This window comes from Agelaius tricolor, unplaced genomic scaffold, assembly GCF_023055355.1.
Source record: "Agelaius tricolor isolate 1412-34295 unplaced genomic scaffold, bAgeTri1.0.p SCAF_1, whole genome shotgun sequence".
In the NCBI taxonomy this organism is placed as follows: Eukaryota; Metazoa; Chordata; class Aves; order Passeriformes; family Icteridae; genus Agelaius; species Agelaius tricolor.
Window position 1 is genome coordinate 35,654,480 of NW_027269261.1, and position 25,955 is coordinate 35,680,434.

A 25,955-nucleotide genomic window follows, 5' to 3' on the forward strand; every position below is an offset into this window, starting at 1 on the left:
AGCCAGGCTGTTTTGGATCCAGGTGAGGGCTCCTCAGCACCCTGCATGGGAGCCTCAGTGCAGTGGTGTCACACACTGACACCAAGAGCAAACCAGCAGAGGAAGTATGTGGTACATTTTGTAAATGCTGATGGACATTGAGACCACTGCACTGCTTCTTGACACCCAAGCCACTGTTCCATCATTCTCCTTGTTAATGCTGTGGCCAGGGGATCAGCAAAGTGTGGGGAAGGTGCAATGCTCACTTGACAGCAGTGATCCACTCTTAGAGGGACTATCTGCAAGTGATAGCAACTGCTGTGTTACCCTGTGCTAGGTCACCTGGGGCAGCATCCTCCTTCTGAAGGCAGCAGTCTGCTCCCATCCTTCCCTTCAATGAGCTCAGAACTGTCTCCAGCAGACAGGTGAAAGCTTGTCCAGCTGCTGGGATTACATCTGACCCCTTTTTGCCTATGCCATAAGTGGTGCAGTACTGTGGAAAATCCTTGTACAGTTTAAATTATGAGGTACAATTTAAAAGCACTGCTCACTGCTGCTGGCTTCTAGACCTGGGGAAAAAACATAAAGCTTTTTTTGCTTCAAAATTATTAACTGGAATTCTTAAGTTGGGTGTTTTTCTGCATTTATGCATAATTTGTTCTCTGTTGGCTTTCCCTCATTTCACTCTTAACTGGCCCTGTTAGAGCAAATAGGAAGCATAAAAGGAAATTTTATGTCAATAGGAGAGAGTATTAATTAGAGGGTAAATTCTGACTTTTGTGAGTGCTTTCATCAGAAAGGCATGCTGAGTGCATTACCAATCCCATCAGAACAGACCACAAGATCCAAACATGCTTTAAAACACTTCTGAATGGTAATAGTAAACTGTTACTTGACAAGTGACAGAATGAGTGTTATTTTGGGATTTTGTTTGACAGATAAATCTGAGAAGGTGGGAAAGGAAACAAGCTATTCACAGAACATTCATCCCCAAAATGATTGCATTTATTGAACAAATAATCTGTCCATGCTTTGTCAAGTCTAAAACAAGATGACTCTTTTCCTTCCTGCCAGAACTGGCAATATGCCCTGGACAGGATATTGTGTGTGTGTATAATTGGCAGCAAAGACTGAAAACAGAGTAGGGTCACTTCACAGTTGCAATAGTTAATGACAGCTTTGCAAATTCTCTGAATTTTATCACTGTTTTAATTAAAGTTTTCTGGGCAGAAAATCTTTTGCAGCAAGCCTTTTCTGATTGTCATTTACACTTGTGTATGTGTAGTTGTGTAACTGCTTTCATTCATGCCTGCTCTGCATTAAGATGCTCAATCCAATTTCTGTCCTAGAGGAAGGTTATTTGCTGAGGAAAGAGCTTAGTTTGTCTTGTGACGCTGAGCCTCACCTTTTGCTCTCACTTCTTGAGTTCTTCCACTTAAGGCTTCATTTATATTTTAAACTGTGATGGCTGAGTTGTAACACCCATTCTTCTATTTCAGTCTTGCCAGGTTTTACAAGTAAAGGCCGTGCAACAATGGCTAATAAGAGCAAGTCTAAGTAGAAAGCATAATAACCTATTTTGGCTGGGCACAGGTGAACTAATCTATTGGAAATGTGGATGACCAGCTCAGAGCTATCAATTCACATGTGCCAAATTTAGTTCTTCAGAAACAATGCTAACAATGAAACTGCATTCAGCCTCAGGCACTTATTACTTGTTCAGTGACCATCTCAGGTGCATGAGGAAAAAATAGGGCATGTCTGAATGCACAGGATGGAGGGATTTGACAGAAATATTTTTAAAATTACAATGTACTTTTCCGATATTCTTAGAGTTAAACAAACTCAATGTCCTCAGTTGCTTTCAGCAGAAAGATTTTCAACCTTCTTAGTCACTCTTTCTGGCTACTTTTCTGCATGGGCTGGTGGGCATCAAGCTGACTCAGGAGTTTGTGAATAGCTGAAGGGCTGCCAAGCAAGATGACTTTCACCAGCTTTCTTGGCAGCTCTTCTGTTCCTCCCCAAGAAACCATGGATAACAGCACCAGACTCCCTTGTGGAGTGCTTTTGACATCTGTGGATTAAAGTGCTCTGTTAGAGAGTGTTATTCCAGGAGAAGGATTACTACAAAATTAAATAAGGGCAATGCAACATTTTTAATACTGCTGTCCATCCTATTCCTCCTACCTCACAATGTTTGCAAAACTACTGAAGCATTTGCATATTATCTGTGTATTTTGCCATGTCAGAAGATCTAGCATCTCTCTGATGAGCAACTGAAGTCAGACTGTACTTATGGGAAAGATGTGGTGATCTCTCTCTGAACCTTATGCTGGGTGGCAGTGCTCAGTTTCTGCCTAGCTGCTATTTTTTTTCTTCTCTCTCACCACATTTTGACCTCAGTTGAAACCTGTCTTTTTTCACCAGGATTGCCTTAGTATGCTGGGTTTGGATTTTGAGGTTGGTTTGAGTTTTTTTCTGCATACTCTTATGAGTGAATATTAGTGACAGCTTGTAAAAGATGGAACAAGTTCCCTCATTTTTCTATCTTCTGTTTTACTGAGATGACACCTGGTAACATGGAGGCACTTCAAAGTTCAGAGGTTTCTTTCTGGACTCTTGATCTACCTCTGACATCCCCTGAGGCACACACCCCGTGAAATGCAGCTGACGAGATCTCTGCCCTCACTGAGAGTGTCAGTGCTATTGCTCTGCTTGCCTTGAATTTTCAACCTTCTTCCCCATTATGCTGTCAGAGCTTGGGAGAGGAAGGGAGAGGGGTTGTTTGGTTTGAGCCATTCTTTTGGTTGGGGTAATTTTCTGGTTTGGGGTGGTCTGGTTTGTGTTTTTAAGTCAGTCAATATAGGCAGCAACCCAGACTAGCACATGTATCTGATGGCACAGAGATCCAGTGTCCCAGACTCACTACTCTAGCTGACAGCACTTTTATTTGACCACTGATTTTGTTATTGCATGGTTTACTAAGAATTCATTTTCTTCTTTTTCTTTTTCTTTTTCTTTTTTTTTTTTTAATCCAAATTAATACGGTCTACTACCCAGACAGACCATTTTAGGAACTGGATATGCCAGTGCAAGTTCTCCACTGCTTTGCTTGAAAGGACTGTGCCTACCTGCAGAAATCATACTCTGTAACCTTATCTCCCTTGGTGCATCCCTCATCTTCAACCTCAGTTTGTGAATGTAGTTCCCAAAAATTATCACAAGTACTGTGTCTCTCTCACCTCTCATTGCTCTAAAATGTGCAATGTTGTTTGGTGTGATGTTTTGCTCAAGTTCTTCCTTAAAACACTTTAACTGAAAACTCCCTTACCCTCCAGGCTAGGGAGAATTTGCTCTGTATATTCCCAGGAAGGGCAGGTGTCTGACACTGGGAGGGTATCCCTCCTATCCATTACAATGCACTGGCAAAATTTTGTTATTTACAAAGGAGGTGTCATTGTATTTTGTCTAGCATTTTAGCACTCTGTCTTCATATGGACAGGAAAAAATATTTCATACCTACTGCCTTGATAAATATCTAACCTTGCAGAGGGTAGAACCAACATACACAGACAACACAACTCCCATATTTGCGTTTCAGGCTATCCTCATTCATTCCCAAAGCCTTCCTCCTCCAGTGCCCTGCTCTGCCTATTTATAATACCTAGATTCAAACAAAAGTCACAAAATCCCTGAGTTAAAGTGCATGCAGTTGTTCAAATCAAGACTTGATTAAGAAACATTGTCACCTAGTGGCCAGAACAAGGTATATTTATTATTGCTGGTCTTGTAACAAGGTATACATAAAATGTGTGTGTGTATGTCAGTGTATCATCTCACCAGTGATTATTTCTGGTAATACCATAGGCTGACATTTCAGCTCTTCCCAGTTCAAATACTCTTCACATGTTCATTCAACTAAAAAAGATAGAGCAGCAGAAGCTTGGCAATGCTGCAAAGAGAAACTATAGAAAGTAAATTGCTCTGCAGAAGAAGCAGAGCCTTACAGAGACTGTTCCATCAACCACCTCCCTCCCACTCCAAAGTGCCCAGAGCACCTCACCGGGAGGTATCTGCTCATTCTCTTTCTTTACAGAGCAAGTGCCTTGCTCTTTGTCATTTCAGCTCCTGAGACTCCCACATGGCCTGGAGAGGGGGAGGCAATTTTCTCCCCTCCCTTCCTATCCCCAGCAGCCTGGTAGTGAAGTGCTGGATTTTTGACACTGAGGTGGTGCTTCCTGAAGGAAGGCAGCTGCCCCCTTGCTACAACATTAAACCTATCAGCCATCTTCATAGCACAGACTCCTTTGAATATCCAGAGGTGCTGTGCAGAGCCATCATGTCATATCCTTCTTTACTGTGTTTGTTCATCTCTTGCTGGGTCAATATACAGCAGCATTATTCTGGGATATCTGCTGTTTGTGCCTGGGCAGAGGGCTGTGGGTCAGCTCTTCTCTCCCTCTCCTGGGAATATTGTAACCTGGCATATGCCACCAGCTGTTGCATTCCTTATCCTGCCGTGGGCAGCAGACACTCAAAAGAGGTCATGTCTTGCTCTGCCGTGCCAAGGTGAAGCGAGGCCACCAATGTCAGAAGTGGCAGAGCTGGTTTGTGGGATAGAAGCTGGAGCCAGCTGGGAGCCAGGTGCTGGCTGGCCTGCTGCTCAGCCCACCACCCCCTTAACTGGCTAAGCCACATTTTCAACACTGAACCTGACACTTATCTATATACTTTCTGTTAAAAGTCATTCATCTATACACATCTAAGTAATTGCAAAACAGTGGGAGGCAAGCCACCAGGGCCTTGCACTGATGGGCAGAGCAATAGCTGTAGACATTTGGAAACTCCAGGTCTCTCCAGCAGAGTGTCTGACTTTCAGCAGGTTTACAGTTATCTCCCTTGTGTTTTGCTCACATACTTAGACACATACAAGTCTGGTATCTCTGTTCCTGGAAGAGTAAGAGAGAATGCAACTTTCTGTAGAATTAAATAAAAGAAACTTTGAAGTTCTATTCCAAATATTCTCTTCATATAGATTATCATGTGTATTACTGAAAAATATTCCCATCTGGGACAGACTTTGCTGCAAGGAGATCCTAGATTGTTGTAAGAGAAGAAACCTAGTTGTATTAGCTGCACTTTTCTAAGGAGAACTGATAAAGCAGCCCTCTAGCTACCTGTGTGAACATTCTGTATCCATTATTGTATATGAGGAACTTAAACAGTTGCAGATTTTGGCAGATTGTTTGTAGTCTCTGCTCCACTCTACCAATATTTCTTCCTTCCTATTTTCCCAGGTGTAACACTTACAAGTTTCATCTATCCACTTAAGGAAAAAACTTGCAGCGAAAAAATCCACTTTAGACCCTTGAACTGTACATCTTCAGTAGGTGTAGCAGCAGCTCTTTGTCTTTGTTCTATTGCTGCACTCAATTACTTGCTCTTTCTTCTGAAATGCACCCAACTGCTCAAAAAGGTTTCATGCATAGTTGTCTAGTGGATAATCTGGTTTCATATAGTTCCAGTGGAACAAAAGGGAATTTTAGAAGATATGTCATACATTTACACACTCAACACCTCCTTTCTTTATTTGCTTTTTTGATTTCATAAATCATAGAATGGACTGAGCTGGAAGGGACCTTAAAGATCAAGTTCCATGGATTTATTTTTTTTTCCAGGTTGGTTGTCTTGGTTTGGAAACAGCATTGTGATTTTTGTCCTGTATAAACAAAGACATCTTCTGCAGCCCACCGACTACCTAACATTTAACTTGGCAGTGTCAGATGCCAGTATCTCCGTGTTTGGTTATTCACGGGGCATCATTGAAATCTTCAATGTCTTCAGAGATGATGGATTCATTATCACATCAATATGGACTTGCCAGGTAAGACTGGATTACACTTAAATAATCTGACAAAATTAATCTGAAAAAAGGGGTGCAGCTATTTTTGTGGGTGTGCTGTATATAAATAACCAGACAGCACCCAAAGCATGAAAGGAGGTGGTCACTAACCTTTCAAAAGGAGTGTGTTCTCTTTTGTTACACCTATAAATCTATGCATTTGATTGGTGCTTCACCAATTTTCAGTAGGTTTTTTTCCTGTGTATTCACAACAGTTCTTACTAGTTTGGTGGTTTTTACTTTTACTTTTACTTTACTACATGTTAGAGCTCACACTCATGTTGGAAAAATCAAGTCATAGGCTGTGCTTGACTTCAGGTCACCTGAAGCCAGCCTGGTTGCTGCTTTAAGACAAATGTTAAAGTGCCAAAGTCAACTCCTGCTTGACAAGGCATGTGGAGCCAAGCCTCCACACAGCATTTGGGCATAACCATACATTTTAGCATGCAAGGTTTTGCACTAACTCAGTTGTAACTCTTCAATCACATTTCTAAACTCTTGCTTGATTCATTGCCTGTGGTAGAATGAGTGATTTAACTTTATGCCACAGTTGTGATCTTGGAGGCAGCTCTTTGTTGGAGTACTTGGAAAAAGTTATTACTGTTAATTCCAAAACATACCTCTGTGGGCAGAATATAAATGCACCCCATGGACAGATAGCACAGAGCTGGCTCCCTGGTGCTTTCAGCAACAACTGTGAGAAAGATTATACTCTGTTTCATCAGGGAATCAAAAACCTGAAAATGACAGGATAGCCTACAGCAAGGTGTAAGAAAGATCATGATGAAGGAAAAGGGAGAGAAAAATAATCCTCTTTTCTTTTTAGGTTTTTTTAAGGAGGAAGTTGAGCTATTGTGCCACATAGATGAAAGAACATTTACAGGTCATGTCCCCTCCATTTCAATAAAAAGGATCTGTTTATGCAAAGAGGAAGATGTCCTGTAGGAGACTGATTAACCTAGGAGCTGTAGCTTGATCAAAATTTTTTTTGTTGTTTTTTTTGTTTAAAATGTATCTCTATAGTAATTTGGCAGAAAACAATTTATCAAAAAGAAGCTAATTATTTCCTCAGCAAAATAGCACTCTTTCTCTAATGAGATGACCTACAGTTGCAGTCTAAGGTCTGTTGAGCAGAAACTGAATTTCTTCATTTATGGAAAACTTTGAAGTCATCAGATAAATAAACACATACTTGAAAACTGTAAGATTCACACCCATATTCAGAATTAAACAGAGGCATATTTTTTCCCCCCTCTTTCAAGGAAGGTTGGAGCTATGACTGAGAAAGGAAAGGCAAAATCTGCATCTCCAGATTCAGTTCTAGCTTTGTTGCAGATTTCCTGTGTAAGACAGAGTAAGCCATTCAGTGTGAAATCCTGACCCTAGGTCAGTGGCGTAACTTAGTGCTTACAACTCACAAGGTTGAAACAAGTGATATTGAATGACCTTTCTGCATTCCTACTGCAAGCTCTTTCAGAGCCCTGTCTGTACTGTGGCTTCTTCTTTTGGGCTGTATAAAGCAGCACACAGAGGAATTGGCAAGGCATGGAACACTCTGTCTCTCATCTTGGTTTGCATGGGAACTTCTGTCAGGAGCCTTACAGATTCTTTCATGATGCTTTTGCCTGGGAATCTGTCTTTGGTTGACTTGGAGCTACTAAGTCTTGTTATGGTGATCTGACTTTTTTTTTTTTTAAGATTTTAAAATATTGAGATAGAGCGGTGCTTGTACTTTGTGAGATGGACGTGTGCTTAATCTTGCTGTACTTGAACTGCTTTTTCAAGGGGAGAAATGGTCCATAACATTTTTAGAGTACCCAGATATTTTGTTGGTCAGTCTGTGTTTGGTCAATTGGTCAATTTGGTTTGTATCTTTTTTAAACAATATTCATTTGTAAAGTTTGGATATCAAGCAAAGTTTTAAGGTATTGGGATCCAAGGACTTTGAGCAGGATATTAATAATGTATTGGCTTTTCTTAACACACTGATTTGCAAAACATTACATTTTCTGCTTTGGTAGTCCTCTGTAGGCTCTAGAGAGTAACATGAACCATTCCGAATATGAATTTATACTGTTATTAATACTAATTAAAATGAATGGTAATCTGGAAAATCAATTTGTACTTTGAATTAAGTTTGGATTTGTTGTGGCTTGTTGAGTCAAGCTGGTTATGGATTATTGAGAGAACATCATGTAGGATTCCTGTTTCAATCAAGATTTTGTGCTGTCTTGGGGAACCTCAAAAACATGTGTAAACGCTGACTTCCATCTTCTTGATTAATAAACTAGACAAAACAGAAGCCAGTGATGAAAAAATAGATTAAGGAAAGAGTGGCTGGATTCTAGTAAGAATATTGTGCAGAAATAGCAGGAAGCTTCTGTGCATAAAAAAAATGATGTGAAATCATCCACGTGTGCAGGCAGCCAGCACAAAGGTAATTCTGAAAATGTTTAATGTTGAACAGCAATAGTGTTTTGATTGCTGTAGTCTGAATTTGTAGTTTTACTAGAAGGGGTCTCACAGGTAGAACATGAGGAATGAGGACCTTTGTGCCATGAAGGTAAAGCCCATGCTTTCTGTCAGGACCAGCTGAAGTTGGTGTCTCTGGCTCTCCTCATGCACTCAGGCTTCTCTGCAAGTAGCTGGGGTGGCACTTTGCATACATGAGCATGGCTCTTTCCTTAGCATGGTCCGTGTGTTTTCCCTTACTTGGTTTGTTTTGCTGAGTCCAGAGGACAGCCTTATTTGGTTTTTTGTCGTTGTCTGGTTCACTACACATTTGCTCCTATTGATCAGTTTCTGCTGTCAGGAACACTTAGGAAAATTTTATTTTCCCAAGCTAGCCTGTCATTTCTGTTTATGAAGAAATTTCATGAGCTCACCTCACTTAATCCACCTAACTATTTTGTTTTCCTCTGACTCGGGTCTCCTGTGCCCTCAGGTAACATTTTTCAACATTAAGGTTCACCATCCTGGGCTGCTGCATTGGAGGGAATGGGGGAAAGACAGACAAAGAGTACTTCTCTCAAAACAGCCTGGTCTTTGAAAACTCTCTGTAACAAAAGATGTATCTCCAGCTACCAGCAAAATCTCACTGCATACCTGCTGAAAGGGACAAAGACAAGTTCTGTTCTCCTCTTCTGTATGGAAGAAACAACACTTTTCTTTCTCATGCCAAACATTATTTTTTAAGTCTGACAGGGCTCTTCTCTCAGGAATGAGGTTAGATGGTACATCTGTATCCGATGCTCTGTACAATGCTCTGTACAATACACTTTTCCAATGGTGGCCTTTGAAATCTGCTTTCACTTTTACACCTCTGCTCTACCCCTGTCTCATTCCTGAACTGGACAGAGGAAGGACAGTCAGTCTCTGGCACATCCATTTTTTAGCCTCTGCCAATATGATCAGTAAGTAAACTGGTTCATATGGTGAATTTTAGGTCAGGGAATGTAACCCAGTGACCAAGAGCCATCTGTTCCCCTATTGACCATATTCCTAGTGAAAAGCTATCTCAGAATATATTTGTCCTTCACATATTTTTTATTTGTATGTTCTGCTGAACCAGAAGTTGCAGGGAAACCTATAAATAACATTGTATGCAAATGTTCATGTAGGAAGAGGAGAAATACTCATTCTCAACAGGCAAACATGGCTTCTTCTGAACTTTATCTATTAAGTGATCTAAAGTTTTTCTTGTATTTTTTAATCACGTGGCAAATACAACAAAAGATGCAGATTTCAGGAGGCCTCTAAATGTGGGGAAAGGATTATAACCTATCTGAACTCCATAGGTACAGTACAGTCATGTCTGAAAACAACAATGGGCTATGGAGTGCCTTTGAATTTGAAATCCTTCATAATCCTGGTACTTCAGTTTAAATTTGTTTTCAGTAGTTCACTTTTCTAAGTTTTAAAATTATTTTTGATAATGCAGTTTGATTATTTAAACATTAATTTTTCAAACACTTAAAGGTATTACTATGAGGATCAAGGTAAATGACTGTTCTTACCACGTGCTCACTCTGTTGGCATAAGCTTCTTTTAAAACACATTTCTTATTTCTGACTGTTTCTTACATGAAAGACGTGTCTGGGCTGTGCACCCTAGAGCACAGGGTGGATATCTCCAGGTGACAGACATACCCCCTGTCCCTGACATGCTGACTGATGCTGTTACCACAGGTGCACTCACCTCACTGTCAGCCTAGGTATTCCCAGTCCATCTGGCCAGCCTTCAAGGACCTGCCTTCAGCCTCACAAAGCTGCTTCAAGAGAGAAATGACTGTTTCATCCTCTGGCTGGGTTTACTACAAAGCAGGAAGGAAATCTGGGTTTGAATCCTGCAGTGCTTCCATGCTTCACACAGCACTTTACTCCAGTCTGGCATACCCTGGACAGGAGCACATGGCAATGTGGTGGTCAGCAGTAAACCCCACATTGCACACAGGTATTGCTCTACTCTGTAAGCCCTAACCTAATATACTCATGCACAGTGTGCCTGACAGCACCAGATCTGGGGAGTATGGGCACCCCAAAAGGGTATGGTGTGGCCCGGAAGTCAAAAATTATCTGGAAGCACCAGACTTAGTGTATATGCATTAAGGAGTAAGTTACCCACAGATATCTGGGATTTCTTGCACTTTAGCAGATTTTCCAGACTGTGGTGGTGTAGCTGATCAAGTTGCCATCTGAAATCCCAGCTAAATAGGGATGTCTAAGAAAAGCTAAATTAGACGTGAAAAATCCCTGATTTGACAATGCTGCTGTTGGACAAGGAGGGTTCCCTTTCCTCTAATGGATGTCTGACACTAATGCAGGGAGCCTCTTTTAGTCTCTAGCCCCAATACTTTTTTGCTTTAGCAGTTGTTTGGTACTCCCTTATAATGAATAGTCCTGGGTCTGTGTTCCAAAGTGAATCCAGCTCTCCCACACAGTCCATGGGGGTAAAGGGGGAATGGGTCAGCCATCACTCTGCTTTTTACAGTGACACTGATAATTTTTGAAAGGTCTTGTAAAGTTAAGGGAACGAAATGGCTGTGAATAACAAGGAATCACAATCTTTTGTGTTGAAAAGTAAAAGATGGAAAATCAAGCAGAGGGTGAAACATGTCCATCCCCTTGTTCTGTTGGCTTCCTTAGGAGCCTCATTTGCTCACCAGCTTTGCCACCTCCAATGTAGGAGCAGAGCTCGGAGCCACAACCCTTCTCTCACCAAGGCAAGTGACCAAAGCCTGCAAAGCTGAGCACATTGGCCCTTGCCCCTTTTTGGAGATTCAACTTCCAGCCACTCCCTCTTGCTAGCACCTAAGAACTATTTTGGGTACTATTAAATATCTAGGGCTCTCTCATGACATTCCAAGAAATAATGTCACCTTTTGTAAAAATTAGAACTGAATATCTGAAACACCAAAAAGAAAATTGCAACAGTAGGAAATGCTGAGAAAGGTATGATGAAAACACATGGGCTCTTTTCAGAAATTTTGAGGGCAGGGCTTTTAATCTTGAATAAGTTCTTGTGTGTTTTATTGGTAGCCTTTCCTTTCTCAGAACATGCATTTATCTCTTTTCCTATACATAGATTGTAAAATGTTGCTAAATCTTGTCTGAGGAGGACACAGATAATTAATACTTTCCTCTTTTAACAAAATCTTCTGTTAATTGTCTGCTAAATCAAAAACTCTAAGGGCATTTATGTTTCTATAAACAGAGTAAATTTGGAGAACACTGATTTCTGTCCATTTAATATAACTCATCAAACCAACCAATTGTTGGTTTGGGAGTACCAATGGTACTCCCTCACATTCTGGGGAGATGAGACACCAGTGGTAGCTCCACAGTCCATGTGAAGTCCAGTAATAAAAGCAATGTCAGATGGGAAGGGCCAAAATTCAACCTCACAAGTTTTCTTTTTACTGCCTACCCAGGAGAGCTGCTGGGGAGATTACTGAGGATAGACAGCCACTACTGCCAAATGTCTGTACCCATCTTTTGTCAGGCTTGTTCCAGCTTAACCCCCCATTCACATTGCTCCATCATTCATTAATTTTTTTCCTTCACTTTTTCTGAAACAAATTTATATCTCAATTTAGAGCACTGGAATCTATCCTCATTCTTGTTTCCTTGCCTACCTGAGATTTGGATACTGAAACATAAAGTTGCAGAGTCTTCCCTATTTCTTTATTTCTGATCTGCCTTCATATAATCTAAAGAGTGTACACATTGCAGTCAAAGAGGTAAAGGCAACTCATGTAGACATCTGTGAGCTGAATTTTAATGAGAAAAATACTTCATCTGCAGGGAAGGGGGGGAAAGACTGCCTTTGCGCAAACAGAATCATTAGCAACATAGAAGATCATTTCAGTGTAACTAATGTGACTTCAGGGAAGTTCCGCCAGTTTTCATTAGTCATGAATTCTCCTTTATTTTCCTCTAAATGAGTATTTCTGCAGTCAATTGCAACTAATTAGATAAGTTATATATTCGGTAGTGAAGATTTATGAATGCCCAAACTATCTGTTTCCTGCTTTAACAAGTCTGACGTAGCCCCTGCTGTGACACCCAAGCACTGAGTCAAACCCCACTCTGCTGCCTGGATTGGGCATTCGTTGCCTGAGAGTGATCCTACAGAACCAGGAATTTACAAAGCCTAAGCTTTGATTTCTGTGCTTGCTTTTCCTCCCAGAGGGCTTTGAAATACCCTTTTCTTACTTCTCTTTGTGGAAAATAATAGCCTTCCACATCCTTCTGTGCTGATGTCTAAGATAATAAATGTTTTCTTTCAAAAAATGCTGTCCATCACTCCTTCATCATTCAAGATCTTCTCACTCTAGGGCAACAAATAATATTCTTCTGACTGTTCTCTGTGTGCCACATCCTCTCACTGGCTTTTAAGCAAAATTTCATCTGAAATTAAAATATCACTCTGATAGAATTTGTAAATACTTTTATAGTTCTATCTCACATGTACTCATCTTCTCTATCACAAAAATTTATTCCATTAAGTCAGTACACTGATATTACTTAGGAAGTAAATCAGGTCCTGAACTAGATCTGATGACAAGATGACTGCTGCTTGCAATGGGCTGTATATGACAGGACATCCAGGACTTCCATACCACTGTCCCTGCAGAAAGGGATGATGTTGTTGCATCTGGCGGGTTTCCAGAACTCTCTTTAAGACCAAGAATAAACTATCTTTTATACTTCCTTCCATGCTTTCCCTGGTCTACTAGGACTCCTTGAAAATGCTTGTGACTCTCCTGTTATTTTGGTACAGGATCCATAGGGGACAAGAATATTAACCTAAGAGGAGATCTGCTAGTAGCCATGCAGCTTTTTCACGTTTTCAGGAAAATAACATGTTCCTGTCTTGGTCACTTAAGGCTGAGCTGGTACCATCACTAACCTGCCCTGCCTTTTGCCCAGGACCTTCCTGAGCAGAAGAGCAAGTTCAATTCTAGGCATTCAGCCAAGAGTCAGAGATGTCCTTGTATAAACCTGAGGGTGGCTACATAAGCAGATTCCTTCTTGTTGGGAAGCAGCACAGAGGATTGTACTTTGGGGAATGTGAAGGGTCACTTGTAGTCTCTGGGCTGTCCTGGCAAAGTCCATGAACGTTGGTACCTCTGATTCCCTTGAGGTGTGTAAACTTCAAGAAACATTTAACATGATATTTTGAAATGGAAAATACTTTGAAAAAAAAGAAAGTGATTTTAATCTGATGTGCATGGATTTCAGTTATCTACAGTCCACAAAGCTAAGCCTTGTCTTCTATGGTAATGTAAAGATGAGATAGGTGACTCTTCTTTTATCTGTGTATTTGTTTGTTTGTATTAATGGTGATGCTGACAATAAACAAGTAGACTCTGAATTAACATCACTACAGTGGAGAGGAGTTTTGGCTCAGGCCCACTGAAAAGAATTTTATAGTGTAGCAACACATGTTCCCAAAGGGCAATGCTAGATTTTCCTATCTAGTGCTTCTTAATTTCCCTTTACACTAATTCACAGAAAGACAAATGGCAATTCAGCATTTAACCTGAAGATGGGAATCTTTCCATTGTGTCTGGATCATCTGGTGGTATGAACTACATGCTCCCCATTTACTCTTCACGGGGGGACATGAGAGGCATAAATCTGCTATGATTCCACAACATCTACCCAGAGCTAGAAAGCAGGTGTGTTCCCAAGCATTTGGAGATGGAGTATCTGAAGTAAGATTATTATCTGATGAGGCTGTGTAAGGAAATTCTGCAATCAATTTCTATCTGTTCATTGAATGCTGTGCCCTCAAGGACATCCCCGCAAGTGGTGGTGTTGTTACATTCATAGATGTGCTCCTTGATAGGGGCAGGAGTAGAAATTGTGGCCTGAGAAGCTGCAACTACAGTAGGTAAAGGTCAGCCCAAAGTGAGCTCCCCCACCTTGAACCTCAATTGATTAACCTGGTAGATGAAACTGGCTTCCCCAGGTTCACTAAAGCCAAAATGTAACCTGCACATTGTAATAGTGGCACTGAACATACATTAACTATATAGTATAATTAGCATAATTACATATCTGGACACATAATAGTATCGTCTAAATACTGCATTCATATTTTTCTGTCTTTAGAATATATGCCAGCCACAGAAAAATTTAATCACTTTATGAGTACAAAATAATGAATGTTTGATGGTCTCACTTAATGGTTTAAACTCTCTAATCCTGTAGCATATAAATTCTCATTGTTTACTTATACATGGAGGGGCATTTCTGTCAGAGCTCTCCAATGACTTGGGTTGATGCCATCACCTCTAAGCATAGCTACCCCTGAAGCCTACTGAGACATTTTAAAAGGCAGGATAAAAACATACCAGAACAATGTCTCATGAGCAAAAGATGTGGGAACTGTAGTAAATGGTAAGTCTCCTTCACCTCCTGTATTGCAAAAAATCTCAAAGAAACTATCTGAGTGCTTTAGGAACACTATGCATTGTGGGTTTTAAGTAGTCTTTTGTGAAGACTAATTTTGATTATTGAACTCAGTAGTCCTTCTACAACCTCTGTGACTAAAGAGTTAGTGTAGTCCAGTTGACACATCACAGTATATTTGAGAGATGGGAGAATTACTTTGTCATCAGACTCAAGTGGAATATTTTTGCATTTACTTCAAACTTTAGGAAATTGTTAAATTTAAAATTAAGTCTTTAATTTTAAAATATCTATTCCAAGGTATCTACAATTGCTTTTACAAATGTGTTTCTTGAAGATTGATTTAAGTGCTTTTTCATTTATTGATGTTGAATGAGGTTTATTGCCATTATCTAATTACTCAGAATAATCTGATTTGTATTAAAAAAAATAATTATTCTGAGAGAGCTTATTGTGGCAACTTTAATTATATGCTGTGGGCAAATAATCCCTGTTTGAAGTTTATGCTTTTCTTTACATATTCATTATCTCATTTTCAATAGAAGAAAAATAAGGATGCCATGGTTCTGAAGGGAAACAAATGGACTTTGGGAAATTGCAACACATTTACCAATTGGCCAGAGGAGGGAGTGAGGCAGCCTTTGTGCCTGGTGAGATCAATGTTTTGGCCCAAAGTGAAAAGTAATAGCTATTTTGGCAATCTGCTTTTGTGCAATTAAACCTTGATTAATCCAATATTATGAACAATACGTTATATTTATTTTACTGTACTTTAAATGAAGACAAGCCTTATGAATCAGTAGGGATTCATAAGTATTAAAGGTAGCAAAAGTGAGGCACACCCATGCTCACAGCTAAAAATTTCATAGTGCACTGGGGATTCCTAACTCTCTCTGTGTTGAAGCAAATGAATTTGCATGCAGTAGGAGCTCTGTGTATTGCAGGTTGTAAATAGTGCTCCAAGAGCATTAGTGAGATTTAAAATCAGGCACAAGTGCAAAGCAGAAAAAAAACCACAATTTTTTCCTCAGTTGTGTCTTAGCTTCCAGGCAGCATAAAGATAATGAGCACCTTCCATGCATATCTATATAGCCAAGGGAGTAATGCTGGTAGGACACTGAGAGAAAGCTTTTAAAATTGCTAATCTACTTCTGCTTCTAAATGGGTAAAAGGGAAAGCTGGTGTATTAAAATTACCGTGCAATCAACTTTGTGTTTATGTCAGAATTCATTACTGCCTGTTAACACTGCTGCTATTTGATCATAATTAATAATAGGAAGGAAAAAATTGCATTAAACAGAAATGGAAGAAGTATTATGACTATGGAAGGAAGGATCTGGCTGGGGGGTAGAATAAAAGGAAAACCAGAACTGTGTAAGGGGAAGAGCATCAATCTTCCAAAGTAATGAAATGTTATTTACTATTCTAGTATTTCCTTGGCTGTCATTCCATATATCTTTAAAGATGCAGAAAACTGAAATAATCACATATTTTTGTAACATGCAGCTATTAATCTCTGTCTATAGAAATTGGGACTATGTTAAAGCAGTTTTTCTGTTATTATCTACTTGGGTGCCTAGCAGTTGCCTTGCTACCTACAGTCAGTGCTGTCTGTTCAAGAGCAGAAAAAGTAGCAGAAAAAGTAGAGATCTTTCTTCCAAATCTAGTAGGTGTAAGCTTGAAGTAAATTGGCTATATCTAGAGGAAGATCCCTTGTTTTCTTCTGAGGACATATGTCTAAGTGACAATGATATAAAAGGGTTGCAGCATTGACAAACTTGCTGGGAAATGGTTTATGCATAGCAGGGCTCAAAAGCCACTTGCTGCCAATAAAAGTTTGGGACAAGAGTGGTCTGAGCATCATGCTCCCAAAGCACCCTGTTGGATGGTCTCTCATGGTTAAGTGTTCCAGATGCTGTGGCTCCTGTATGGGCTGTTCTGCAGTTTGAGAGCCACCATTTACCTCCTTTATTCATTTCATCCAGAGCTCCCTCTGCTTCATAATGTTTCCTGCTGTCACTGTTCCCAAGCCACTGAGCCTGTGGCCAGCAAGGAGGCAGTGACAGCTGCCCTGGCTGCCACTTAGCCACTTACAAGCCATTTGGCCCTGGTAACATCTCTGGTGGTAGCCCCCACACCTGCAGAAGGTCTGATGAAATGTTGGTATGAAATAGGATGCAAACAAGATCTGGTACTGACAGTGGCTCAATCCTTTGAACTATGTTGATTTAGATAAAACCACATTTTTTTAGCAAGGCACCACTCCAAAGAAAACATTCAGGCTTTTCTTTCTTATGGTGACAGCATCTTAAAGGCCAAGAGTGTATTTTTAGACCAACCTTCCTCCCTTGTAGGTGTGCTCAAAGGCTGTTTGAACTGATCACTTGATATAATTGTCTCTCTTTGGTCCAACATCAGGAAAGGAGGGTAGGAGAAAAATGGTCACATCTGCCAGTGATAAAACAAACAGATCTATTTCAGAAAAACTCCCCTGCTTTTAACATAGGCCTATGATACGCAGTGAGAAGCCTGTTCTGCTCTTTTAGTATTCAATCTCATAGCTCTTTAGGCTTAATTTCAAAGTGTTTATTTGCATCCTTGTTGAAATACTGCTTCCTTTCTAATCTAATAATTAGTGTAATTCCTTAAGATTATGGTCATTGTTTTCTGCATCTGTGAAGCATTGTTAGAGCAAATGGAGAGGTGGCAGCCGTTGGCACCAGTTAGGATAATGAAATGCAGAGCACATATACATATCCAGGTATTTCACCAACATCCACAGCACACAGCAGGCCAAATTCAGCCAAGTGCAGCTTCTAGCAAGTAGCTGAGACATCCAAGAAAGTCTGTTCTAAACATGGTTGCATTCCTACACCAAGCATGAGATGACTGTAGTCAGAGCACAGGTGAGTGTAGATTGTTGTAGTAGCAAGCCTTGCATGTGTTTAAAATGTGGTGGGTCTGTAAAAGATGGCAATAAGTATTTAGAGTCAATATGAGGACAGTGGTAGTAAGAAAAAGCACCAGTGAAAGAAGTGATGAAGCTGTCCTTTTTCTAACCCTTCACCAAATTTAATTTATACAATCTGCCAGGGTCTTAGATTTAAGCCTGGATTAAAGCCCCAGATTCAGTGCAGGGATAAACTGAATTCCACAGGAGTTGTGCCCATTCATACAAAGACAGAGTTCGTTCCTATAGAATAATGATGTGCCTTTCTGCCAAAAATTTCAGTATTTTAATGCCAAGTTACTGTCCAGAGACGCTTAATATTCTTGCTTCACTAGGTGTAAAACTGGCACCTCCAAGAGCTCCTCTGCTCTGGACAGTTTAATATATGGTTGCAAGATTCCAAAAAACTAAGGGACTGGCTGTCAGCATTTTGCCTGGATCATTTCCCAGCCACAGAGTGCTCCCTAGCAGATGGCTGCATCCATGTCCCCTGCAGCTGACAGAACTCCCTGGTTATACCTGGTTATAAAGCTCACAGAGCTGTGGCCATCCCGGGACGTGGCTGAGGCACTGATGCCAGCAGGAGCCACAGAGCTGCACAGCTCTGCCTGCGTCACAGCCAGGGGATGAGGATCAGGGCTTCAGAAATAGCAGGCACAGAGCAACACCAGACATTGAGACTCAATCTACTGCATCAATTTAGGTTTTGGGGTCTGTTAAAAAAAAGAAAAAAAAATATTTTCTCACTCAGCCCAGCCGTTCACCTCCTAGTTTTTCCATATTTGGCCTAAATTTCTTAGGATCAGTTTGCATGTTTGTTCTGTATAAGCAGGGCAGCTGCATCCATGGCATTTTTGCATGTTCAGGGCTTTTCTTCTTTCCAGTTCAAAGTTTTTCTCCTTCATTTAACAAGTCATTTAAGGGAAGCATAGATGTAAGGGTGTTCTTGCTTGCTTATTGTATGTACATGACAGAGCACTTATATAATTTTTGAACATTTGCTTGCTCACTGATCCTATAGAAGATAACTGCACCTGACATTTTGCATTTCCTTGCTAGTTGGGTTTCTGGAAAAACTTTCAAGTTCATTAACATGAAAATGACAGGAGAAATTCTTGAGGTTCTTTTCCCCCTCAACTCTCTGGAGTAACAGAACATCCTGTACTGCTTTGTTTTTCAGGTTGATGGCTTTCTGACGCTTCTCTTTGGCCTGGCTAGCATTAATACCCTTACAGTGATCAGTGTGACACGCTATATCAAGGGCTGCCATCCTGAGAGAGGTAAGGAATAAAGGCAAGTCCAGTTCTGCCCTCACTGAACCTGGTGCAAATCTGTATTTCTCTCAGTTGCTATTATCAGTCAGGCAGGCTATACTAAATATAAATTAAACACATTGAAAACCAGGACATAATACAGTCATTTACATTACAAACATGTTCTCATAGAATCCTTCAGGGTAATTCCAGTAAGACCCAAATTATTACAAGTGCACTTGGGTCACTATGGGTAAATTCATCCTTGTGCCAAAGATACCACAGGTACTGCTAACCCTCTGTATTCCTCAAAATGTGACTCAAATTATAAGTTATACAAGCTCCTAAGTTATACATCCTGGTCTGTATCTCACTGAAAAATACTCGCTCTTCTATGAAATGAAGTTTGAGAAGTTTCTGGTCAGGGATCAGATCAATTTTCATGCCTTTGTTGCAAGTGGCTCGCACCATCGTTCGGAGAGGAACCTATCAATGTCTGCAGGGAAAGCATATGCAAGTACATGGGCTGCATCAGATGAGTTTTTCTCTTTACTAGCACAAGGAGCATTTGCTGTGATAAGAACTTCTGCAGGGAGGTAATTTTTTCCACAGAAAGTTCTTCTGCATTTGGGTGCAATGATAGACTTGTTGAAGTTAACTTTCAGCATGAACTGCTGCTGGAGCTGATAGAGTTTTGCTGTGATGTAATCCTACATCTTCTATTCATTGCCTGTTAAGAAGTCATATTTAAAACCCACAGTTCTCTTTTGTGAAGCTCTACCACATATCCATCTGATGCTGTGCATAATTTATGTTTGAATCTCAGTTTGAGCAAGTACCCAGTATAATGTTACAGAAATGTTGAGGAACAGAAATTGGTGGATGCATAAATATTTCCCACATAAATCAAAAAATAACCACAGTGTATGGCAACAGCAGGACAGATTGAATATTTTGTATCAAATAGCAAATACAGGCTGGACTGTTTTCTCCTTTTTAACAGGGAAAAACCTTAATGCCAGTAAGACAATCCCCTGAATTTAGATTTATCTTGTTAATTTCTATGTAAAATACAACTGTATCCTGCATTTTACAAAATTACAAAGCATAAGTCTAACACAGAATTCACTAATTCCACAGCACTCAACAAACTCATTGTCTCCTGCTTAAAAAACATGCATTTCCACTCTTCAGTGGGAACACAAGACTGACAGATGCTTTCAAAATCAAGCTTTTCTTATGAATATACATTTTTCTACCTTAATTTTTTAAATAGCTGTTTTACTTATTAGCTGGTGGTATAGGAGTGCATTTGGATTTCAGAGATATGTTTGCCTTTCCAAGTACTATTTTCTGACCCAGGCATGCCATTGCAGGTCACTGCATCAGCAACAGCAGCATGTCGGTGGCTCTGGTTCTCATTTGGGTGGCCGCTTTCTTCTGGTCTGCAGCTCCATTGCTTGGCTGGGGCAGTTATACAGGTAACAGGTATCTCTCAGTTGTGCTTACCTGGCGCCTCTCCACTTAACAAAGATAAACTTACCTTTCTTTCTTGCTGTTTGTGACAAACCAGACTGATTATCAGTGGAACTGAGGAAATCATTCATTGTGCATGATGTAGGTGCAGAGCGTTGCCTGCTTTGGTATCAGCTATAAAGAGATTTTTTTTGAAGATATCACAGGAAAGACTTGGACCAAGTGCATATTGCCTATGGAAAAAGAGAGGCCAGAAATACTTGGCATGGTTAAGCAGTGAGATAAAGAAAACTATCAAAAGACAACCTTCAAAAACTGTCAAGTTTAGGAAACTAGCGAAGAACACAAGTTCCAGCAAGTTAAACTTGAAACTATAATAAGACAAGCCAGAAAGATCTGGCAAAACAATTTGTTGAAAATATGAAAACTTACATGGCAAAGGAACTCAAAGATGTTGGAAAGTTTGTGAGTCCAAGAAAGAATTAGGGTGCAAGATAAGGCCATATCAAAAAAGGAGGGTAAAGAAAAAAAGGAAAAAAGTTGTGTAGTGTACACTGAAGAAATTCAGTGGCTAAGGCATGTGACTGACCAGAAAATTTCTTCAAGGGGGAAGATGGAGAAATTGCCTCAATTTAAGCCTGTAAGAATTCGACAAACCAAATATCTAGGAACAAATGGTAATGATACAGAAGTCCCAACAACTGAAATCATGTGACTGGCATTGTCCAGCAATTACCCCTCTGGATTCTGTAGGCCTCTGCATTCTTTGAGAATGGGCAAAAGCCAATTTGTTGGAGACTTACTGAAGTAGCTATGTGCATATGTTCTCTTATTTACTAAGTGTGTAAGCTTTGAGATATCTCTGGACCCTTGAAGTGTGGGTGTGAGAAAAGTAGCCATTCCTATGGTTAGTTAAATGTTCTATCCTTCACAAACCATAATACTCCCAAGATACTTGGCTCAACAACCTTTGGTTTGAGACAAATTCAAACTGTTTATTAGACTGTGTGAATTTGATGTCATATTTTTGCACTCTGGACTGTCATAAACTTGGTTGGTTTTGACTGGTAATTTTCTGTGTATCTTCTGTTGATCTGTGTTCTTTTTACATTATTCCACCAGCTCTTCATTTATAGGGGGAATTCTGCTGTCTGGTTTTGGCCTTAAACTGGAGCCAGGGACTTTTTGGGCAACACTACTTTGTCAGGACATTCAAGTGCCTCCATGGACCCTGTTTGAATTCAATTCCTTGGCAGCGGTTTTCAAGACTGCTTCTAGGAGTGCTTTCCCCTACTGAGACTCACAGCAATTTTGGGTTCCTGGGCTGTCTCTAAACACACCTCCAGTGAGGGCACCCACAGAGATGTGGGAGCCCAGCAGCAGCAAGTGCAGCAGCAGGCACCAGCAGAGCACAGCAGGTTACAGCTAGCTGCCTCAGGCCTTTCACTGCTACATAATATCTTCAGGGGCCCCCAGGACCCCACCAGTTTTTGGGAAAGCCACTTGTTTTTCTCCCTGCAAAGGGAGAAAATATAGCTCTGAATTCTGACTTGCAGGAAATCTGCCAGATTTTCTTTTCCTGTCATCTGAAGGCTGGTTTCATTTTTCAGGCAAAAGTTATCAAAAGCAGAAACCTAGAATTAAGCCAGATTTTATGGCTATATTTTTTGAATTTTTTATGGCTATATTTTTGAGGTCTACTGACAAAAAAGGCAAAGGAGAGAAAAATCTATTTCTATTACAGAACACATTCAGACAGCAACATCTAGAGCTTTTGATGATAAAAATACTGAGCTCTTTTTGATGAGAATCATGAAAGAGATTTTAGCCTTTTGTTCATTTAATTCCTCCTGTTTAAATCCCCTCTCACCTGTGAGGAATTAAGGGATTTTTTTTTCCTTCAAAATTACCACTGGATATTAGGGAGAGATCTGCTGCTAAATCATGTAGTCTTCACCTGTATTGTATCTCTGGGACCTGTTAATACTTGACTTTCCTAATTTTGATTCATGCTTTATTTATTTGTAATTCGATTTGTTGCCATAGCTGTCAGAAAAAGAAACCACAGCTTTTTCCACTTAAAAACAAAAATACGCAATTCACAATCTATAGAAAAACCTCCAAGGTTATAGAATTCAAGTTTTATATGAGGACATCTTTGCAAACACATCAGGAGACCTAAAGAAGTCAACTGTAATTCATAAAAGTGTTCGAGCCAGAGACTACACATTATTCCCGCTCCTGGTCAGCTCCTGTTTCACTAGTGGTAGACCCTGCAATCTGCCTCACTTCATTTTAAAAGTCTGCATCTCTGTGTTTCAGGACTGTGTGTTTCCCATTTTTCAAAAGGTCTCATATCTTTCTAAGTATTTATATGTTTTGTCTTCTCATAATCTTTATCATTAGCTGTATCAATTTAGTCTCATGGCTCTCACTGCAGTAGAAGTTCCATTACCTCAAGAGGCCTCAATATTTTTTATTTCCTGCTTAGTTATCTAAGTAGTGACTTTTTACATTTGGCATATTGTCTATGGAATTTCTTGTTATGCTGTTACAGAGCTCATCTTAGGAAGTTACTATGTAGACTATTATGACAAATAAGAGTACATATCAGTCAAGGATATAAAACCTTTTTTTTTAATAAAGTGTCACAATTTCCTATCCTGAAACAACAGTTTGTGCATTATGGATTTACACTGGCAATACAAACTCGACAGAATGATAATACTCATTAAAATTTGTTACAGTCTAAATGGTCTTGAAAAATTGTTTATGTAGGAAGTAATGTCATGTCTCATTAAATCAGAAAGTTCCATTCTGCAGTGCTTAACAGAAGAAAATACAGCATTTAAACTAATTGCTCAAAAGCAGATCAATATTCTAAAAATGCTAACCAACTTATTCTCGCTTTCCAGATCGCATGTATGGCACATGTGAGATAGACTGGGCAAAAGCCAATTTCTCTACAATCTACAAATCCTACATCGTCTCCATTTTTATCTGCTGTTTTTTCCTGCCTGTCTCAGTCATGGTCTTCTCATATGTGTCCATCATCAACACAGTCAAACTAAGCCATGCATTGACAGGACTGGGTGATCCCACAGACAGACAGAGGAGAATAGAGCGGGATGTCACCAGGGTGAGTTTGTGTTTCATATCAGGAGGATTCATCTCAAGTAAATCTGTCTTTCCAAAAATTGACCTCAACTAGAACAGAAGAGAATAAAACCAATCAATTGCATTTCATTTCATTATAACTCTAATGACAGAGTCTGAAGTCAGTGAAGAATATGAAGTTTGTTTAGAATTTCTACTGCATCAGTTGGCTAATATTGGTGCTACATCACATTTGAAAAATAATCTAAATATAATTGGAGCTGGTTTTACAGCACAAACCCCAAAAATATGGTTTGGTGTATGCTCTTTTCTTTCAGAAGTTACACTACTCCTGAGCATACTCAGAATTTAGAGTGCAGTTTAGAGTGCAGATTTCAGTTTACTCACTGTTTAGTTAAGTCTACCTGAAACCCTCTGTATTCATATAAACATATGGGAATGCAGCTATTTTCATTCTGTTAGATGAGGCATTTCTCAACCACACCACCATAACAAAATTCAATATGTAGCTCCTAGGTCTTCCTGTCTTCATCAAAGCAAACCATTTGCTTGTCTATATTCTCCTATAAGCCATAACTTCAGGGCAATCCAGACCTTTCCCTTCCAGCCAAGTGTTCAAGTTATTATTCTCAGTGTTTTGCTCCCCCGATGTAGTCTTCCAAAATAGATTTAACATTATTATTCTTTTGTCTTTTAGGTTTCTATTGTCATTTGCACAGCCTTCATTATTGCCTGGTCACCATATGCTGTCATCTCTATATGGTCTGCCTATGGTCACCCTGTGCCCAACCTCACTAGCATCCTTGCCAGTTTGTTTGCTAAGTCTGCCAGCTTCTACAACCCCATTATCTACTTTGGAATGAGCTCCAAATTTCGAAGGGACATTTTCATCTTGTTCCATTGTGCCAAGGAAGCCAAGGACCCTGTAAAGCTCAAACGTTTCAAAAACCTCAAACCAAAGCAGCCACAGCCTTCTCAAAAAGAAGAGAAGTATGCACCAGAAATGCACCCTGCACCAAGCCCTGATTCCGGGGTGGGAAGCCCAACCAACACCCCGCCTCCAGCAAACAGGGAAGTGTATTTTGGTATTTTTGATACACCATCCAATAACCCCAATATTGAATGTGATAGATTGTAAGTTTTGTGGCTGCTTAATACATACACACTTTGTGTTCAGGAAGACCCTCTACAGAGCAGTGCTTGAGTAATTTACTAATTCCTATTCCATCTGTTTCTTGCTGTACCACTGATGACTGTACAACTCAAGCAAATCAGATGGTAAAGGGATATTTTCCTTCTATGTAAGTACAAAATGCTCCAAAGAACATTAAAATGTGGGCAGCACACCCAGTGCCAGAAACATTTGATTTTCACATGCATGCAGGAAAAGAAAGACTGACTTCAGGAGAACAGGCATTAGCTAGCAAAATTAACTAATAGTTTCCTATCCAAATTTTATCAGTTCTGGACTACATTTCCAAGTATGTCTTTTGCTCTTTAACAGTCACAGACATAGGTGATTGTTTTAACTCTGCGTACTTCACAGCCATGGTTGTAGGAGAAGACTGGCCCTGCTGAGATTGCTGTGGAGCTGCTACAGCTCCAAAGGCTGCAAGCTGGCAGAAAAAGCCTTCTTCCCCCTGCAGGGTACCCAGGTCTGCCCACCATAGGGCTCCCAGGCCCCACAGGCACCTCATGGGAGTGTGTCTGATCATAGGATGAGAGAATACTTTGTGTTGGAAGGAACCTCAAACATCATCTCATTCCAACTCCCGTGCCATGGGCAGGGACACCTTCCACTAGACCAGGTTGCTCAGAGCCCCCTCCAGCCTGGCCTTGAATGTTTCCATGGATGGAGCACCCACAGTTCCCTGGGCAATCTGTTGCAGTGTGAAGAATTTCAGTAAAGAATTTCTTCCTAATATCTAATCTAAACATACTGTCTTCCAGTTTAAAGTCTTTCCCCCTTGTCCTATCACTTGTAAAAAGTCCCTCTCTGTCTTTCTTGTAGGCTCCCCTTTTGTTCTGGAAGGCTGCTGTGAGGTTTCCCAAAGCCTTCTCCAGACTAATGAGCCCCAGCTCTCTGCCTGTCTTCATAGGCCATCCTCTGGTGGCCTGTGCCTGACTCTGTGTGTGTCTATGCAAGGGCTGGGAGTTGTAATACAATGAAAATACTAGTCTGGTATTTTCTAGTCACTGTAGTCTGAGCAGTGGCTTCACATTTTCCTCATTGGTTTGCAGAATTATTTCCACCCCCAGTGACCTTCCTGGTGAGCACGGCCTGGCTGTGGCATTCTGATTCAGGAAAGCTAATTTGATTTTACTGATCTGTCTCCAAACTGATTGGTTTTTTACCTTCC

At 40.2% G+C, this 25,955-nt stretch overlaps 1 protein-coding gene across 1 annotated transcript in view; it reads left to right on the forward strand.

The window, feature by feature from the left end:
• The window catches only part of LOC139589646 (visual pigment-like receptor peropsin), a 28,910-nt gene extending 2,955 nt beyond the window's left edge, over nt 1–25,955 (forward strand). The window contains exons 2-6 of the mRNA XM_071426203.1: nt 5,658–5,863; nt 18,930–19,029; nt 20,379–20,483; nt 23,394–23,617; nt 24,293–25,955. Of these exons, the coding sequence (XP_071282304.1) occupies nt 5,658–5,863; nt 18,930–19,029; nt 20,379–20,483; nt 23,394–23,617; nt 24,293–24,733 (1,076 nt within the window). The 3' untranslated portion in view covers nt 24,734–25,955. The remainder of the gene's footprint in view (nt 1–5,657; nt 5,864–18,929; nt 19,030–20,378; nt 20,484–23,393; nt 23,618–24,292) is intronic.